Source organism: Thermobia domestica, chromosome 17, assembly GCF_964235325.1.
Source record: "Thermobia domestica chromosome 17, izTheDome1.hap1.1, whole genome shotgun sequence".
In the NCBI taxonomy this organism is placed as follows: Eukaryota; Metazoa; Arthropoda; class Insecta; order Zygentoma; family Lepismatidae; genus Thermobia; species Thermobia domestica.
The window spans coordinates 68,151,731-68,172,303 of NC_137470.1; the positions used below are offsets into that span (position 1 = coordinate 68,151,731).

The 20,573-nt window shown below is 37.6% G+C and overlaps 1 protein-coding gene across 4 annotated transcripts in view; it reads right to left on the reverse strand.

The window, feature by feature from the left end:
• Positions 1 to 20,573, reverse strand: part of LOC145674687 (uncharacterized) — a 1,315,729-nt gene that overhangs the window by 95,702 nt on the left and 1,199,454 nt on the right. For all 4 annotated transcript variants that reach the window (XM_081744920.1, XM_081744917.1, XM_081744916.1 and 1 more), the window contains one exon: positions 13,461 to 13,805. In XM_081744920.1, the coding sequence (XP_081601046.1) occupies positions 13,461 to 13,805 (345 nt within the window). The remainder of the gene's footprint in view (positions 1 to 13,460; positions 13,806 to 20,573) is intronic.

Below are 20,573 nucleotides of genomic sequence, written 5' to 3' on the forward strand. Positions count from 1 at the left end.
TGTGTCAGCCAAGAAAGGGTGAATTTGGCTACGGATGGTAGCTGAACAAGTGCATTGTGCAGGTCGGACCACACGCAAATCGCCTCAGGGCAGAGAACCTTTTGTCAAAGGTTGTTTGAGGAAGCGAGTTTCTTCGTTTCCTTGTTTTTACCAGAAACATATACTCGTTTTCCTGAGAGAACGGGGTAGTTCAAGTCAGATTCGTGAAGCAACAACATATAGTTTTTCGGTTCGAAGGAAGTCACCTGACTTCTCTTACAGAGTGTTCAATACCCGGGACGAGGTGTGAGCAAGTTGTTTTCCGGCTCCCCTGGATTTGTCCTGTGAACAACTGAATACGCGAGTGCGTAGAACTTAGTTTTTTTTTATATATGAAGATATAATCATATTACTAAAATGTGTAAGACCTACACATATCTGCAGTTTGTCATCAGTGGTGCTTATTACATATATTGACAATGGAAGAATAAATTTGAAATCATCAGTTTATAATTGTTCATTCTCTGAGTGCTATGGACGCTCAATAGAGACCACATAGTTTGGAACTCATCGCACCTCCCAATTTTAATTTGGGAAAACCCAGTTTTTCAAACATGGAAGAAATACATACTTTACGATATCTCAGTTAGAGATATAAAACCTAGGCCAGTAACGTCTCTAAGCTGTGCCTGTCCTTGGACATTTAGTACAAGGTTCCAGTAATTATATTTTGCTTGGTTATAGGAGCTACTAAAGTTCCTTCATTGAACGTGTGAAATCCAGCTTACCATATCTCCTACAGAACATTTTACATTTCAGTGGAATGGGAATCTAGGAGGACACTGTGTCATACAACATAGAACTTGTGAACAGCGAGTAAATAGCGGAACAGTGAACCAGTATATTAAATTGTGTTTATTTTTATCTTCAATCTGTGTATTTATATACACATATCTTGAAATATGTTTCAGTGGAATACCTCTCTCCTCTAAAAACTGTTAGAGACAAGAAACTCAAAATTATGAGGAGATAAAAGAATGTTGTAAATATCTCTATATATATATATATATATATTTTTTTTTCTTTTTTGAAAGGTCAGACAGACCTTTATAACTTCAGGTTTATCCTACCTTCTCCTTTTGTTATTTTTATAATCATGAAATAGTGTGTTAAAATTATCAAGTATATCTATATTTCTAAAAAGTGTGTGTGTAGTGCACTACGAAATGGTGATAATTATTAGTGTATTGAAGTTTGGATATCAACACATCCATCCTATTTTATGTTCCTGATTTCATTGTGGAAAATAAAACTGCCAGCTCTTACCAGAACAACTGTCTATTCAATTTGCTGTATGGTGAGTACCTGTGCTAATGATATGCTTGTTTTCAGGAGTGTGATTCAAGGAGGCAATTTCCCCTTGATTGTGTATGTTTGACCACCTCTCTGTATGGGGCTCAGAGAGAATTCTGCCCAAGGAAACAAATAACAGCCATGAGATAGTGAGCTCAAATACAGGCTGCTACCTGTAAAATTAAAAAGTTAAAATTTTTTTTTAACCTTATTTGAAATATATAACTAACTCACTATTGTAGCATCTTTGAGCATGGCTGTTATGCAGATTGCCCTGAGATCTGCTGTTCCACAAAACATAAATAATATTGCTCTACCGACTTCATAAGGGAGTGGCGGCCCTTACAGGAGAGAAACTTATCTCCAAGAGGGAATAAATCTTTTCATAATTTGTATTTGCATTCTATGAAAATATTTCAGTTAATTAAAATATTCCCAGCCACTCTCCTTTATTTTTTTATTTATTTTGTGTTGGTGTTCTTAGGTAAACAGTAGTTTCGGCTCTGGCTACCTAGCACCTCACAACTAAAAGTGGCTACCCAGCTGCAGGGCACGATACTTCACGCTTTTGCGCCAAAAAAGTGGCGCCATCAGAGTAAAGGGCATGAAGTATATGTTATATACTAGCTGGTCAACATACAGTTTGTGTTAAAATTTCGGTATATGTTTTGTTTCTCTTCCCGAAAAAATTTCCAAGAACGTAGGTGTCTTGTGTTTGAAATTTAAATTGTGTCTTGAATATTTTGACAACCATTACTGTGTTAAGAGAATTCAGTTTTTTAGAACTTTGGGGGGAAGAAACTTTGTAATTTCCGTTTGTATTTGTAAATGGTGGTAACGCGAGCACAGGCTCGAAGAGTAAGAAATATGGACACAGAGTTTGTATTTGAAGAGTTCGCTCAGAGAGCTGGGAAGCTCTCCGATGAGAATAGTGTTAATGACGCGCAGAGCGCTAGCGAGCGTCCAGTCAGCGTTGTGGGAGACGCTGATGCGGTAGATACAGTTCCACCAGTCACCAGTAGGGATCCGGAAGTACCATTGCGGGAGGACAGGGAAGTATCCACAGAAACTACAGAACAAAGTGTTAGCCCAGCCGGTAACATAAGTAGTGCTATGGTAAACATGAGTAATTTGGATATTGCAGCCATGTTTAGTGAGCTCTTGGAGGGTCAGCGGAAATTAGAGAAAAGGTTAGAAGCAAAATTTGATGAGAATAGTAGAAGTATACGGGAAGATTTTAACTCAAAACTAGAAGAAAGTACGAGAATACAAGAGGAGAATGTGAAAACTTTAGAAAGTAAATTAGTAGAAAATGCACAAAGTTTAGAAAGAAAGTTAGAAAAGAAATTAGAGGAAAACTCACAGGGTGTAGAAAAGGCTATAGAGTCGGTCAATGCTCGTCTTGAAATGCGGTTAGAATCCATTACTTCGAGACTCGAGCAGAGTGAACGGGAATTGACGGAGCGACTTGAAATCACTACTGTAGAGCTGAGGGGGGAGATTGAAGGCGCTCGGGAAGATCTCAATTCTCGTGTCACGGAAACCACTAAGAGATTAGAAGAGAATTACTCAGAGCTTTCTGAGAGTGTTAGACAGGTCTCGTCTCGTGTAGAACAGACCACACTTACTCTGAATAATCAGGTCAGGCGAGTGGAAGTGAATTTCGCTTCCCAACTAGCCAGGATCCGGGGGGAACTAGAGCAGGAAACGCCACTCGATGAGATCAGGTCGGAATGTAACGGTAGCATCCAACAGATGCAAGACACCGTTCAAGACGTGTGTGCACAACTCGAGAAGAAAATGGAGGAGTGGAAGAGCTCCATCCAGAAGGAGACAAGCGAGGTGATAGAGGGGAGACTCGCTAACATCTCTGTCTCCGGCACACAAGAAAGACCGCCATCTCCGAACGACATCTCGAGTCGCGATCTGCCTGGTTCTCAACCTGGGAACCTCGCTACTTCCCGCGAGACAGAACCTGTCCCGTCGACGTCTCGCTCATGTAATCATGAGACGAGACAGCATCTCGCAACAGCTTTTGGTCTCATACACAGGGATGTTACTTTACCTGTGTATGCAGGAAATGAATCTGAGACAGAAACCTATAACTTTCTCCAAGATCTCGACCGGTACTTTGAGGTCACTGGAGTACCGGACGAGATGAGACTCAGTTTCATACCACGAGCAATTCGGAATACTTGTTACCAGTGGTTTCAAGTTAACCGGAACAAAATCCACACCTACGAAAATTTTGTGCAAAACTTCAAACAGTGTTATCTTAGCGAAGAGCGGCTGGCGAACCTAAGGGCAACCATTCTCACCTCCCACTTCGACAATCGTGTACACAAATCCCCCGCAGAATATCTGCTGGATTTGTTACACAAGAATAGCATATTAGAGCCTAGAATGTCTGATGCTACATTGCTGAAGGTACTTGCGCGTCATTTCCCGAACTGGCTATTTAGGGCGATAGTCTCTTCTCGCCCAAAGACAATAGCAGAACTTTTAAATCTAGTACAGGAACTGCAGTCGTCGATGACGAATCGCGACCAGTTTTTCCAGGGTAACCAGAGGAAAGGGGTAAACATGCTCCAAGTGAGCATGGAAAACGAGGACAATAACCCCTCTGGCCACAGTGGTAAGCACGCTGCTCGTAAAAAGAATAGAACGAGAGAAAACCAGCGTCCTTACCAGAGAAAGAGACATCAAAACACGAATCAAAACAACCACCAGCGATCCCCGCCTCGCCACCAGAGCAGCGGAAGTGGGTCGTCTGGCTGGTCACGTGGGGGGAACTCCCACTCCTCTCACAACAAGAACGTTCGTGGAGCCCGCGGTAGGAGGGGAGGGATGCGCCAAACGGACAGACCACAGGGAAATTCCTTCCGTCACGAGGACCAGGAAATCCAGCTGTTGGAACACTATGACCGGGCGCCTCCTCCTACCAGCCAGAACCAAAACATTACCAGGAGTAATCAATCCTCTTCTTCTGCTCCCAGAGAATGAGGATTGTCCGCATGTGCTTGGAACAACGGTAAGATGGCTATGGAGAATACGAGTACATCTGAGTTGACAAATGAAAATTCCAAGTATGTGCGTCATTTAGAAGAAAATGTAAAAAATAGACATTTATATGAAAATTCATGTGAAACCGCAGTTAAGGAAATTTTTGAAAATGTAGAAGGAAAAGAAGAAGAAAATTGAAAAATTTGTTTAGAAATTAAGACAAAGAAGCATTTCAGTGAAGGCATGTTCAAAAATAAGTTAACCTTGTTAAGTAGGACTGGAGAACACATCGATTTAGATAGGGCTGTATATGAAGAGGACAATGGCATTTTTAAGAATTTATTTGATTCAAGTAATGAAGAACTACCAAGTAATAACGTCATCTCACTGCCAGAGATTAATGTACTTTTGTTTGGAAAGGAAGTTAATTCTTTATTAGATACAGGGGCTACTTGCTCCGCCATTTCTAAAGAAATTTGGGACTCCGTCTCAAATAGCCACCCCACACCCGCATTTTTGAGTGCTAAGAATATACGGGTTACGTCGGCTTTCGGAAGTAAATCAGCGACGATCATAGGCCAGACGCTGTTAGTCATTCAGATACATGGGAAGGAATTTCATACATTAGGCATCATTATTTCAGGTCTGAACAGATCTTTGATTTTAGGTTCCAACTTCTTTACAGAATCTCGTGCCGTGTTAGACTATGACACCGGCCTTCTACATCTCAAACATCCTCATGATGTAGAAGTGAAATTTAGATCAGTAGATTGCGAGACTGAGGATCTAGTAGTTCGTTGTTTAGAATTGAATGGTGAGTGCGAGAAACCATATAGTTTCATAGAGGAGTTAGATACTTTTGAGTGTAATTTTTTCCCGTCAGACGAAAGACGGAAGGCCATACGGGTTAGCGCACAGAATGAGCATAAGACCTGCAGAGAAAAGGCAGCTCGTGCCCCGAACTTGGATGATGGTAGATTCCCAAGTGCCCAAGAAATGGCAGTTCATGTATTCCCACCAGAAGAGTGGTTGAAAGTGAACACACGTGCCTCCCATTCCGATATAGAAGATTTTGTCGCGAACTACTCAGATCTCTCAGCCTCCCAAAGAGAAAACTTGAAAGCTGTTCTTTTAAAGCACCAGGCGCTTTTTGATATCAAGCCAGGTTGCATAGCTAACTACGAGCACGAGGTTGGAGTAACGGACGAACGTCCCATAAAAACTAAATTGTATCCTTACCCAAAGAAATTCAGGAATTTAGTATCGAATGAAATTTCGCGTTGGGAAGCCTGGGGTGTGATTAAGAAGATGCCTACAGCTTATATAAACCCTCTGGTAGTGACGCCGAAGAGTGACGGACGTATTCGAGTTTGTATAGATGGAAGAGCTCTGGCCAAAATTTCAGGGGATCTCTCCGACAGACCTATGCCACCCCTATCTGTTCTCCAAGATATTTGCGACAACTCTTGGTTCAGTTGCGTAGATGCAACCGAGATGTTTTTACAGATTAAAGTGAAAGAAAGTGACCAGAAATATCTTGGGTTCCTACATGAAGGCATTTCGTATGTTTTTCAAAAACTTCCGTTTGGGACAAAACAGAGCCTTGCTTCTTGCGTAAGAGCATTAGATATGCTGATTGGATCAGAAGCTAGAGAGTACTGCGGCGCTTATGTAGATGATTTAATTCTAGCCGACAGGAGCTTCGATGATCACTTAGTACACCTCGACAGAGTGTTGGATTTACTCACTACGGGCGGCCTAACTCTCAGGCTGAAAAAGTGCAATTTCGCCAGAAAATCTTTGCACATACTTGGACTCCATCTGTCTCAATCCGGTATCCATAGAGATCCGGAGAAAGTGAAGCTGGTGTTGGATAATAGAACACCACAGAACGTAAAGTAACTGCATTCCTTCATTGGCAACTACAATCTAATAGACGTTCCAGCATGAAAACTCAGAAGTTCTCCATCCGTTGTTCCAACTACCTCTGAAGAAGAAGAAGAATAGAGAGGAAACAGATCACACATATAAAAGCATCACTTAACCGGATTTGACAACCTGTGTATATAGTGTTAGTGTTAGTGTATATTTCAGTGAACTAGTGTATTAGTGTAAGTGTATGTATTGGGAACTTATGTCATTTATGTTTATGTAACTCAGGGAACTCTGAATTCTCTTTATTTAGCTTTTGTGTATTGATTTTCATTTATTATGTTTACTGTGTGTTTAACTTTGTTTTTTTTTAACCTTGGATGTATTGTGAACCTATAATATTTCAGGAACGAAAATGTGCCCTCCGTATGATCTACGTCCTGTACTAGAAAGTACAGCACCTAGAATCATAGGGGGGAAATTACTGTAGAAGGCCGATGCCCTTCTCCATCATCTGCATATCGAAATGCAGATGAGGGGCACATTTGCATATTTATATGTAAATATAATGAATTTTGTGGTATAATTATTTGCTTAACATTAGCATATTCTGTGCATATTATTTCAGTATTATTTTGATTTATTAGTAATGAAGTGTGAAACACCAGCATAGTACGTAAATATTAATATAATATTGTATTATATTGTATTTATTTCATTTGTGTTTATTTCATTTATAGGCATTATATAGTGTATTAATGGGTTGCATTAATTACTGCGTCGTTGCATAATGTATAGTTTACAGGGGATGATGGAAGGAATGATATTAAAAGCAGAGATGAAGGATTAATTAAATAGGAAATGAGAAGATTCTATAGGAATCATACATGAGTTTTCAGAACGCTTGGAAGAGAGCTAGCGCTGAGAGAAGTTTTTTTTTCTTTCCCGACTTGCTGTCGCCTAGACTTCTAGATGTGAGGTCTCTCTCAACTCTACATGGAAAGAAAGTACTAGAATAGGAACCAAATAAGTATTTTATACACAGGAAGTAACCCACGAACTTCCTTGGTGAATCTACACTGAGTTTGATACAGTGTGTTGAAACAGAGCGTTTGTATTGTTTCAAAAGCCATAAACTTTTTCGCTTCTCCATGCGAAATTTTAGTTTTCAATAGGTGTGATTTCCAATGCACCGAGTTCAAGCGTCATTTCCTCCCCCCCTTTCTCACCAGAGACCAGTAACCTGGCCAGCGAGCCTTTTAGTTAGTTCCCGACATGCAACACCAATTTGAAAATGTATACTCTGATTTGACTTATTTTCTGTGTTTAATATTAATATTTACGTACTAAGCTATACACGTTCTTGGAAATACCGCACAAAATTCTGATTTATTTTATCAGCGTGTTTCCCTTATCGAACAAGACACTTGGATCTTGTATTTGTGAAATATAAATAATTAACAAAGATGTTTCCTTCAATCTCTCTCCAAGAAAACATGGCTGCATTAGTAGCAGACAGTTTTGAACGACAGCCACGGAAATTGGGTGTACTGCTGCTTCTGAGAGAGATGACAGTTCATAAATTGTATAAATATGTATTCTTTGTATGTTTACCTTTATTTTGATGTATAATATCATATGTTTCAAAATTTTATTTGTATGTAACGAGTGAAGAAAAACAAAAGTGTGCGAAAAACTTTCATAGTTTCTGCTGTGAGCAAAAAGTTCAGTGTTGGCCGTTCCTCAGAGTGGGGGCAGCATGTGTCAGCCAAGAAAGGGTGAATTTGGCTACGGATGGTAGCTGAACAAGTGCATTGTGCAGGTCGGACCACACGCAAATCGCCTCAGGGCAGAGAACCTTTTGTCAAAGGTTGTTTGAGGAAGCGAGTTTCTTCGTTTCCTTGTTTTTACCAGAAACATATACTCGTTTTCCTGAGAGAACGGGGTAGTTCAAGTCAGATTCGTGAAGCAACAACATATAGTTTTTCGGTTCGAAGGAAGTCACCTGACTTCTCTTACAGAGTGTTCAATACCCGGGACGAGGTGTGAGCAAGTTGTTTTCCGGCTCCCCTGGATTTGTCCTGTGAACAACTGAATACGCGAGTGCGTAGAACTTAGTTTTTTTTTATATATGAAGATATAATCATATTACTAAAATGTGTAAGACCTACACATATCTGCAGTTTGTCATCAGTGGTGCTTATTACATATATTGACAATGGAAGAATAAATTTGAAATCATCAGTTTATAATTGTTCATTCTCTGAGTGCTATGGACGCTCAATAGAGACCACATAGTTTGGAACTCATCGCACCTCCCAATTTTAATTTGGGAAAACCCAGTTTTTCAAACATGGAAAAAATACATACTTTACGATATCTCAGTTAGAGATATAAAACCTAGGCCAGTAACGTCTCTAAGCTGTGCCTGTCCTTGGACATTTAGTACAAGGTTCCAGTAATTATATTTTGCTTGGTTATAGGAGCTACTAAAGTTCCTTCATTGAACGTGTGAAATCCAGCTTACCATATCTCCTACAGAACATTTTACATTTCAGTGGAATGGGAATCTAGGAGGACACTGTGTCATACAACATAGAACTTGTGAACAGCGAGTAAATAGCGGAACAGTGAACCAGTATATTAAATTGTGTTTATTTTTATCTTCAATCTGTGTATTTATATACACATATCTTGAAATATGTTTCAGTGGAATACCTCTCTCCTCTAAAAACTGTTAGAGACAAGAAACTCAAAATTATGAGGAGATAAAAGAATGTTGTAAATATCTCTATATATATATATATTTTTTTTTTTTTCTTTTTTGAAAGGTCAGACAGACCTTTATAACTTCAGGTTTATCCTACCTTCTGCTTTTGTTATTTTTATAATCATGAAATAGTGTGTTAAAATTATCAAGTATATCTATATTTCTAAAAAGTGTGTGTGTAGTGCACTACGAAATGGTGATAATTATTAGTGTATTGAAGTTTGGATATCAACACATCCATCCTATTTTATGTTCCTGATTCCATTGTGGAAAATAAAACTGCCAGCTCTTACCAGAACAACTGTCTATTCAATTTGCTGTATGGTGAGTACCTGTGCTAATGATATGCTTGTTTTCAGGAGTGTGATTCAAGGAGGCAATTTCCCCTTGATTGTGTATGTTTGACCACCTCTCTGTATGGGGCTCAGAGAGAATTCTGCCCAAGGAAACAAATAACAGCCATGAGATAGTGAGCTCAAATACAGGCTGCTACCTGTAGAATTAAAAAGTTAATTTTTTTTTTTTTAACCTTATTTGAAATATATAACTAACTCACTATTGTAGCATCTTTGAGCATGGCTGTTATGCAGATTGCCCTGAGATCTGCTGTTCCACAAAACATAAATAATATTGCTCTACCGACTTCATAAGGGAGTGGCGGCCCTTACAGGAGAGAAACTTATCTCCAAGAGGGAATAAATCTTTTCATAATTTGTATTTGCATTCTATGAAAATATTTCAGTTAATTAAAATATTCCCAGCCACTCTCCTTTATTTTTTTATTTATTTTGTGTTGGTGTTCTTAGGTAAACAGTAGTTTCGGCTCTGGCTACCTAGCACCTCACAACGACCAGATGGAGTAACATTAACCCTTTGGAAAATAAGGCACCGACTGGTATTGGACGTCACATGTGCTGGCACATTTGTACCTTCTCATTTAGCTTCAACATTCAAACAGACAGAAAATTCTGTTGACAGTCTGTAAGCGAAAACACACGAAATATTCCAAATTAAAAAAAAAAAAGATCATGTGTTCATCGCCTTTGCTACTGGAACCATGGGAGTCTTTAGCCAGGAAGCTACGGAATTCCTAAAGGTATTGGGTCGAAATTAATTCTCAAGACTGGAGACCCGAGAAGGGCACAATTTTCATTTCAGTGTATTAGCTTAGCAATACAGCGAAGTAATGCGGTTAGCATTTTAAGTTCCTTCCCTTCTTCTAAAATGGAAGAAATTTTTTACTTGAAATAAACCAAAATTTATGAACACTTTGGATTGAAAAGTTTGTAAACTAAGTTTTGTCAACTCCGTGATATCTCTGATGCTACTTCCAAAGATGTGGAAGATGCACTTACTCTCTATTCTGAGTTATGAAGTTATCTTGTTCTACACAATTTTAATTTTTATTTATTCGAGTATTAACACAAAATCGGATTTGAATCGAATATGTAACGGTTTTTAACCTCTTTGTTATTGAAAATGCTAACAATATCAACATGTACGTATAGTACTTATGTTACCTTCCTTAATCATAGTTGTATAGAAAGTTAAATTCTCTTTGTTTAAATAGGAAAATAAAACAATAAATTATGGCCTCATAAAAAATAAATAAATAAATCCAAAATACTTGAGATTTCGAATGCTGACCTTATATTACTAGTTAATTGTTTCTTTCACTTATTAGACTAGTAAAAACTGTAAGATGTAGCTACAAATACTACTATAGAAAACTAACAAAAAGTTTCAATTGATTTACATCATCATTAATGTTTTAACGAATTAATTACATGGCTGGAAATTAAAAAAAAAATAATTACTTATTCCCGAATTTTTAAAAATTGAGACTCCTTTCAACGAGGAAAATTTTGTGCTACTATGTCTCGGATAACTCGATTTTTAGACAATGGCTACTTTAGTACCAATTGCTTGAAGTCGATAGATCTCCTTTAGCCTAAGCGGAATATCCGTGGGACGTAAAACTCAAAGATTTCATTTCTGAAGTCGATAGAAAAAACATCACTCAAATAAATGCATTTGTTTGACTTATTAAACAAACATTAATGTGGTTTTCTTACCTTCGGAGTTATTCACACTAAAATCATGCTGTAAATAGTGTTTGTAACTATTCACAACTTGACACCATCTATTTTGATTTATCTAGTGCCATCGATTCCATTAACCATTCTTAACTAACTTAAAAAATCTCCAATAGATTCTATGTTCATGGGCTACTCTTATCTTTGTTGAATAGCTACTTGCTACTTGCAAGGTCGCACCCAGAGAGTCGTCTTGGCGGGATTGATTTCTAACCCTCTACCTGTAACATCCGGAGTAGCACAAGGAAGCGTACTTCGACCACTATTATTCGTATTGTGCATGGATGACCTGACTAGTTGCTTTAACTCAAATTCCAACATAATCCTATTATTTGCAGATGGCAGCAAAATCTTCAGAGAAGTGAATAGTATAGAAGACTCTGAGCTACTTCAAAACGACATTGATAATTTTTCCTCCTAGTGTAACACATGGCTGCTAAAAGTTAATCTCGGTAAGAGTAAATCCACAACATTTTAAGAGTAAATCCGATAAGAGTAAATCACTAAAGAAAAATATTGTACACACTTCATACAACATAAATGGTTTGCCCATTACAAGAGTCATAATGATCTCGGAGTTACTTTTGATACACAAATAACTTTCACAGAACATATAAACACTATCACTAAGCACTCGATGCATCTTCTAAGACTTCTGTACAGATTAACAGAAATACGGAACATTTCTTCCTTAACTTTCTACAAGTCAATAATTTCACCTAAATTGGAATATTGTTCAACTATCTGGACAATGGCAGCTTCTACAAACCTATCCCGGCTAAACTCAGTTCTAAACTTCTCCCTTGCAATAGTATGCCCTAGAGTATCTCGCACACGTATGATGACAAAACATGAACTGTTACAAACACTAAATATTCAACTACTTGACACTCGTCATAAGATCAGTGACCTCAAATATCTGTATAAACTCTCACATGGTCAACTCAGGTCCGAAACGCTACTCTCAGAATTGTATTTCCGAATTCCCTTCAAATAAACACGTAACACATACCTTTTTTATATAGTACGACCTAGACTTTCAACAATTCAATGTTCTCTGTTCTACAGGCTTCCTAAGCTATACAACGAAATGTCTCATACACCCATTGACTTCTTTAATTCTGAGGCTGCATATAACTCTGCAGTACGACGTCATTTTAGTGGATAAACTTTGGTCAGCTATTGTCAACCTCTCTTGTTATCGCTTACATGCTATTTTGTTAATATTGTATTATCATCTCTTAGATTTGTTAGATATTCCAGTGTAAACTGGCGTTCAGCTGTATCTAGAATCATGTTTGTAAATAAATAAACAAATAAAATAAATAAATAAATAAATAAATAAATTCACGCGATTCTTCAATTTTCGAAAGTACCTGAAACAAAAATTACAATAATAATTTAGAGGATATTGGCCTTAGAACAACAACTTTTATTTCATATGTACACGGTGTATTAGAAAATTATATATATATATATATAGATTTTTTTTTTTTTTTTTTTTTTTAGTATTTTGCCCAACGAACACCATGTATTACTGACATTATAGTTAATTGAAGACTCGCTGTAGAAAATAATGTAAGTTCCAAAAGAAAAGGTTAATGTAACAGTAGAGACGAAAGATAGTAAATTGTGCCCAAGCGTCACAAAATTAGAGAATATTATTGCTTAGAAATATAACCTAACATATAACGAAGTATGAAACTAACTGCGTTATAAACGTATTTAAAAAATAAATGAAACTATTGCAAGGTGGCAATTACCTTGTTTCTACAGCGAGTCTTCAATTGTGTGTATAATGTTTATTACATACTGCATGCAAGAAGAAAGAGAACACTGCTCATGCAAGGATCAGAAGCTCCAACCAGAAGTAGGTTCAAATCTAGCAAACGGTGCGGGATATTGAAAAAATAACCGAAAAATCTCTCCTTTATAGTACTCCTTGTCGATTTTTATCAAAACATCTTTCACTTGTGTCTAGAGAGGGACATGCACACGTTACAAGGAATGACAAGGAGAATCATGCTCATATGTGAATGATGCGGTGTAGAGCGCGCAGGTTCAGCTAGTTTTATTTTTAAAATAATTAATTACTATTTATGTTTTAAACGTATTTTGTACGTAACAACGTTTCTCGGAGATAGCTTATTTCATCAATGAAAGTAGCAATATATATAAAAGCTACTTGAAATATCTTTTTCTTCTTCCGTTCTCTTGAAACAAAACTAATGAACACTTAATGTTAATTTCACAAAAATTAAAAATACATAGGCTATTTAGAATTTCATGTTATAATCTCTTACTCTTTTTGTTATAACTTTTCCCAAGGTGATGTCGCAGAGTTGTTATTATCCACACACAAACAAAGAAATTGTGTTTTTACTTACCGCTTTCATCCACTGAACAGTTGGAGTTGGTGTACCCGTATAGTGCGCTCTTAATGTAACACTATCGCCTCTTAAAGCAGTAACGTCATGAGGACCTCGAAAGATGGTGGCTGCAGTAGGACACACTTTATTAAGATCGCCGTTCACGCTTCTCCATTTCTCAAAGCCTTGCTTGTTTACGGTAGCTTCTCGAATTCCATTCAACTCAGAAGAGGAAAGCACTGAAAGTTCTGCTGAGCACGTAGCCTCACCAGATTCATTTGTTGCTGTACAAACTACAGTACCACAGTCATCTGCTTCGACATGAGTAATGTGAAGAATGTGAACATCACCATTTTCTTCCAGCTAAATGTGGGAAACGAATAAACGAATAAACTCTCAAGTTCATAATTACTGTAATAATGAATACGTAACTTAGCCTGATAATACATTTTTCGATAACAACATTAATACTCAATTTCTTAAACAGCTTCCCCACAGCTATGTGGTTACCATACCAGCTCTTGGCGCGGAAAGCCTGTATTGAATTCCCGGTAAAAGCTCATGTGGTTCAGATCCCACTTTAAGATGTAGTCTACGTCTCTTATAGCCTTGCTAGTGAAAGACATGCTAAAGTTCAATTCAACCAACCCATTCCTCTTATGGAAGCCATGAGTACAAATAAAGAGCCATTCTAATGCTGTCACATGCAACAGCTTTTAGATTATTATAAGCAGTGGCGTCGATTCGACGTTAAAAGTGGGAGGGGGCAAGACATGATCTGAATATTTGTATATCAATGTCAGTTTTCCTGGTTGTTTCTAACACTTTGTTGGACGAAAGGTTGTATAACTAATAGGATACTATCTTTTTCAGTTAAAATACCGTATATTATATTTCATATTTTATTAAGTAAATTGACAAGAGCAACACAAGTAGGTACTAACCCTTTGTACTCTTAAACAACGAAAGTGTAAGAAGAGATTTGATTCGTTGCTCATGAATATCTTAAAATTCTATTTCGAAAATTGTTGATTAGACTATTTAATAATAAATTTGCGAAACAAATAAATAGAAAGGATAATATTTATCACAGTAATGAATAACGAGGCTTGTTTCGTGGAAGTTATATTGAAACTGGGGATTAATGAAAAACTTATATTTTTAATTCCATACATGCTATTAAATGTATATTATTACACTTAGAAAAATGAAAGAGAATAAATACTACAAGCATATGCTACATTTAAAGAAATACGCAATTGCAATATATATTAATTGCTTTGAATTGCAATTAAATAGCAATTTCTGTAGCTTTCTTAACTCTACGGGAAGACAAATAACCAATAAGTACTCATGCAACGGCAAATATTATATGACAACATTTTTTTAACATTAAGAAGTCACTTCAAAAAATGGGGGGCAACTGTCCCCTTGCTCCCCCTAATCGCCGCCCCTGATTGTAAGTTACTTGTGATCCAGTAGCTAATTATTGTCATTGAATACAATGACGACCGTGCAAGGAACTAGACCTACATATTGGATGCCAAACAGCTAAGAATGACCTTAAAATATGTCTGCGTTTGTATTGCTTTCCATTGTTCGCATTTAGTATTTCACTCTGTGTGTGGTACCGTGGGAAAGCAACCATAATGACTCAGTGGCAGACTCGCCTCTGTAGAACAATAGCGAGATCAAACTAGGGATGCGCTCGAGTCGAGACATGTCTCGAATCTCGACTCGACTCGACTCGAATTCGAGTCGAGATTCGAGTCGAGACACACTTTGTAAAATTCGAGACGAGTCGAGACAAACGTATTTCTCGACTCGAATTTTCGAGTCGAGACACGAGTCGAGTCGAGACGGCTCTTAAAAATCTCGACTCGACTCGAATGTCTCGAAAATCTTTCTATAATTTTTAATATTATTTTGAAGAAAGTATTCACTCAGAAACAGCCTTGAAACCAATTCCAGCTTTTATTCTTCAGAAAGGTACAGAACGCATAAAATTAATAGTTAATCTTTAAAGATCAAGATTTAATTTTCAGCTCAATTCAGTTAATTAGAACTAATAGTTAATGTCGTTGTATTTGGTTGTACTGCAAATATAATGATAATAATAATAATAATTGATTATCTAGTTTGTATAAAAGTATTGTATAAAACTTCATAAATTCTCTGAATGAGCTGTTGGTAGTCTATAGTAATTTAGCATAGTTATAATTATTGTGTTTTCGTTCCCATGAATGCAATAGGGTTACGTAAATTTTGGATTATTCGCTTGCCCAACTATTCTGAGGCTTTAATGTATTGCAGCATATCACGAGCTACGGTTGTACATCACATATTATGATACGAGACTATTTTACATAGTATATCTTATCTAATATAAATAAAATAAAGAGTTTGTTTGTGTGTTTGTCTGTCTGTCTGTGCGACCTGGGGACCAGACGAGTGGACCGAGAGTTCCCAAAATTTGGTCACGGGTACCTTAGTCCAGGCCCCAGATCAAGACGAAGCGTTTTTTTTAAATTTCGAACCAGGGGGGTCTCGGGGGGGACGTTTACTGGGACCGACCTGGGGACCAGACAAGTTGACCGAGAGTTACCAAATTTTGGTCACCGATACCTTGGACCAGGTCCCAGTCTAAGGCGAAGCGTTTTTGTCAAAATTGGAACCAGGGGGTCTCAGGGGGGCGTTTAGCGAGACATGTAGTAAAAGTAATCCAAATTGATCGACATTAGTGTCAAATCCATAGTTTTCACGGTCGCTGAGATCAATGGTGACACTTCCATCAGCGATCATTTGCAAATTCAGCAACTACTGTATATGGGCCGGGTGTCAGCGGGTGAGGAATAGCGAGACATGTATAAATAGCCCATATTGATTGATACCAGTGTCAAATCCATAGTTTTCGCGGTCACTGAAATGAATGGTGATACTTCCACAGGTGTTGACTTCCAAATACAGCCCCCATGCGAAGAATGGGTATATTAAGCTAGTATTACAATAAATGGACTGCTTGAATGCCAAGAACTAGTACAGATAAGTACCATTCACTTCTATGAATAGGTATTTTTTAAAAGGATTTTTGTAATGGTTCCCAACATAAAAGAAATATGGATTGTTCATGAGATATGGATACTTCAACTTTCACTCCTGGAAAATTTCAATTTTGGAGTTAGGCCACTTGGCATCAAAGCAGTTCACTGTAAGATAAATACATTCCGCACATTAGTAACATAGTTGTTCAGGGGCCTTCGATTTCCATCCTCTCAAATGAAAGCTGAACGATTGCTTGATACATGCTGACTATATAGGAGAAATAGTGTATTAAGTTTTCGAGCTTTGGTGCGTATCCGTATTTACACTCTGATATAACTAAGTTCACACTCAAATCGAGCTAATTGTTTAATTTATTTCGAAAGCTTTTGTTTTTATGCAGCTCATTAAGGAAAATCTATTTCATAATCGTAACATTTATGTACTAAGAAACTATGAACGTAAAGTGGACTCGACCTAGCCCCGTGGCCGCTGTGACTCAGTGGCACAGCTCTCACCCTTGGTGTGTGAGGACTCTGATTCTGTGTGTGTGTGTGTGAACTCCGCGGCTAGTGTATGCGTCTTTGCCGTGGAAGACTCGGGTTCAATTCCCGGCGCGAGCTCATGTAGTTCGGATTCCACGTTAATCAGTAGGTCTACATTTCATATATCCTCGCTGCTGAAAGAGACGGTAAAGTCAAAATCAACTCAACAATATATATGTGTGTGTGCTTATGTGAATTTCCTTGTGGCTGTATGGTTAACACATACGCCTTGATCGCGGGAGACTCTGGTTTGATTTACGGTGGAAGCTCATGAAGTTGTTACCGGTATCCCACTTTAAACTGTAGATCCATACCTCATATAACCATAGATATAATATATATGCTTTTGATACACTTATTTTCCGACTTGGAAGCCATCGAAAATTTCCGGACACAGAGTCCCGTAGACCGAAAATGAGAAACATGGGTACAGAGTAAAACAGCCATAGAAATTTAAGCTTTTTAGGCTAACTTAATCCTTACATATAATGCAACTAGCTTGGCCAAGTTATAATGGAGGAAATACTATCATTGCAACACTCTGAGAATAGAAAATGTTCGTCAGGTATTACTATCCCCCCCCCCTCTCCTGCAGAATGAAAACCCTGACTAAAACTCAATATATATATATATAAAACTATTTTGTGTAATGTAACAAACAGTGGCGGATAGTATTCATGTTTCCTTACGAGGGTTCGCTTCCATCTTCCTCTCCCCAAGAACTAAAATAAATTTTAAAAAATGCTATTACTTGTTAATCTTGTACAAAGGACGCAATTAAAGTCCCAGTGTAACACCCCTTCACATTTAGATTTTTCCCCTGGAAGAAAACCAGTTATTATTGTTTCTTGATTTCTCAATCTCACCTACATAAACATACGAATAGAATTACAGGATAGGACATGTTTAGAGTGCTTGCACGTGACATCTAACTATATTTCTCATCAAATGTGTCACAGATGAAAATTTCCGTTTGTACTGCCTCTATTTTCTGGTGTTTCATTTATGTTATGTTGCTAAAATTCGTTAGGAAACAAGTACAGACTGCGCCTGTGTGCCTGACAATACGTAAATGTACTGGATAATTATTTCTTCACTTTCTTCCAGAAAAAAAAGTAACCCATCTCATGTCGGCTAACAAAAGGAGGTAGCGGACCAAAGATCGCCGTTGTTTACCTAAGGTCGTTACACAGCAGGGATTTCATTCAGTCAGAGGGAAAAGAAAAAATAATTTAAGGTTTCTACATTTGTTTTGAACTGCAATACACTTCTTCCTTTTATTTTAAGAACCATTTCCTTCTCATTTGTCTGCATCAGAAAAAAAATGCAAAAAAAAATCACTAGAATGTGCCTATTTACCCAAAGTACGTACTAGATCACTAGTTCAATAGTAAAATCAGTAAATCTAGTACGAAATCATAAATGTGGCATCCCTGGGTTGGAGCGAAAGTAATGGTTGGAGTAAAAACTAGTCCGTATTTCTACTGCGTTCTGTTGTTGAATTCACAGAAATGTTCAAAAATAAATTCAAGAAGTAAAACACGATCCTACAAAAGACTGTTTACTTGCTCACTGGTTTTAGTGTTGTGAACTGAAACTCAAGTGCGCAGTCATGTTGAATACTTCTGTCCCTTTCTACTTTACAACTTGAGGTGGGATGAGGGTCAGGATAGATCTAGTGATATACCGCTAAAGGAAGTGCTTCAGTACAGAGTCGGAAGCGGTATGTATTGTTTATACTACTTACAACGTTACCCCCCACATAAAATATAAATTCACCCTTTCTCCCTTCCCTTTTTCGAATACAATGAACCGACTCTTTTGCTGAAGAAAGATGCTAAAAGAAAATTGAAACATCTGTGCCTAAACTTTCTTTGAAGCGCAGTCTTTTGTATTTGTAAGCTTTTGCGAGTGTTTTCGAGATAGCCAAATCTTTTACCATGGACTCCTGCTGCGAACTGACCGTGAGTAAACACCCGATCTCGCTGTGCTCAATTTCTCTCGCACACGTGAAATGGGTTTGTTGTTTCCAAAACAAATAGGAAGTTACCTTGTGCTTTTGCATTTCTTCACGCACACATTTACCATTGTTGTTTTAATGATCAGAAGAAATATCAAAACCATCCGATATATATGATATAAAACAGCTAACAGAGGGAGGCAAAGATAAAAATAGGCCTATACCAAGTTTTCCGCGTGGTACCATTATGGAGAATAAATATTTGATAAAGTCACGTAGATGCGCTTAAACCTATTCCATCTGTCCTTATAATTTTTCTGGTCTCATCAATTCTCAGGAGAATACGTACAACATATGTCCAAATTCCATATATACTCTTTCTAAACTAATGAGTAAACTCATTAAGAACACCAACTGATATCAATAAACAGGAAAGAAAACAATACTTTATACTTCTATCATTTGGTACACATCTCTATGAAGCACAACTTGTTTCTTTTCGAAATAGCTCCTTCGTGTCACAGCTGTGGTTAGTTTTGTTTTGTGTTAGGATGAAAGAGAGAAATGCAACATTTGCTTCGCGGTGAAGTTATATATATTATTAAGATGAGCGGTGATAAGCGAGGTTTAACAAAGAGTGCCTTTCGGATACACAATTTAACGGGTAGTTGCAGTCCGTGTTGAGAATCGAACCAAAGCTATGTAAGACATGGTAATATTGAGCTCTTTTGTGGTAAAAGTGAACTTCAGAAACACACAAAAGACTTGAAACATCAAGCTAATGTAAAGCAATTGAAAAATAGCCTACCTATCGCTGCATCTTTTCTGTGGCTAGGAACATGCAGTGTGTAGCAACAAGAATCGTGTTAAGGACTTTTTTTTTCGAACATAACATTTCCTTCCACACCATAAAAGACAATATAATGTTTGTTAAAAGAAAGTGCACATAATATTTTTAAATTTTGTTTGTGATCCTATCATGCATAATTATAAATAATGCCTTTCATACTACGAGAATGAGTTCAACTATACGTCATAGCCCCTCTAAAGCGGGGCCGCGGTGGCTCAGTGGTAGATCGTTCACCTCTGGTGCTTGGGGACCCTGCTTCGATCCCAGCTCGCACCAAGTGAACTTTGTGGTGGACAAACACCGTGTGCGTGGGATTCCTCGGGGTTCTTCCGTTCCTCTCACTTTCTTCATCCCACGATTTCACTAATTCTCATCATCACCCCTCTCCTTTAGCCTAACCGGCATAATCGTGGGACGTAAAACTCAAAGATTTCACTTCATTTTTTCCATCGAAAGCGATATCTTTCAAAATTATTTATTGTTAGATATTGTAAATTTACGGTATCTATTTTAGTGGACGGGAAATTTTGCATCTAATCAGATAATTTCATGGCTTCTAACAGGAATTCGCAGTTACGAAATTTGCATCACTGTCTTTTGAAAGGATGCCTAGAAAAAATACTACTAGAAAATAACTGAAAACACAAAATGGATTTGATAGCCAAATTCACGTCATCTTAGTGCGTCATCATTTTTCTTTAAATATTTGTATTTAGTATTAGATTAGAGTTTAGTGG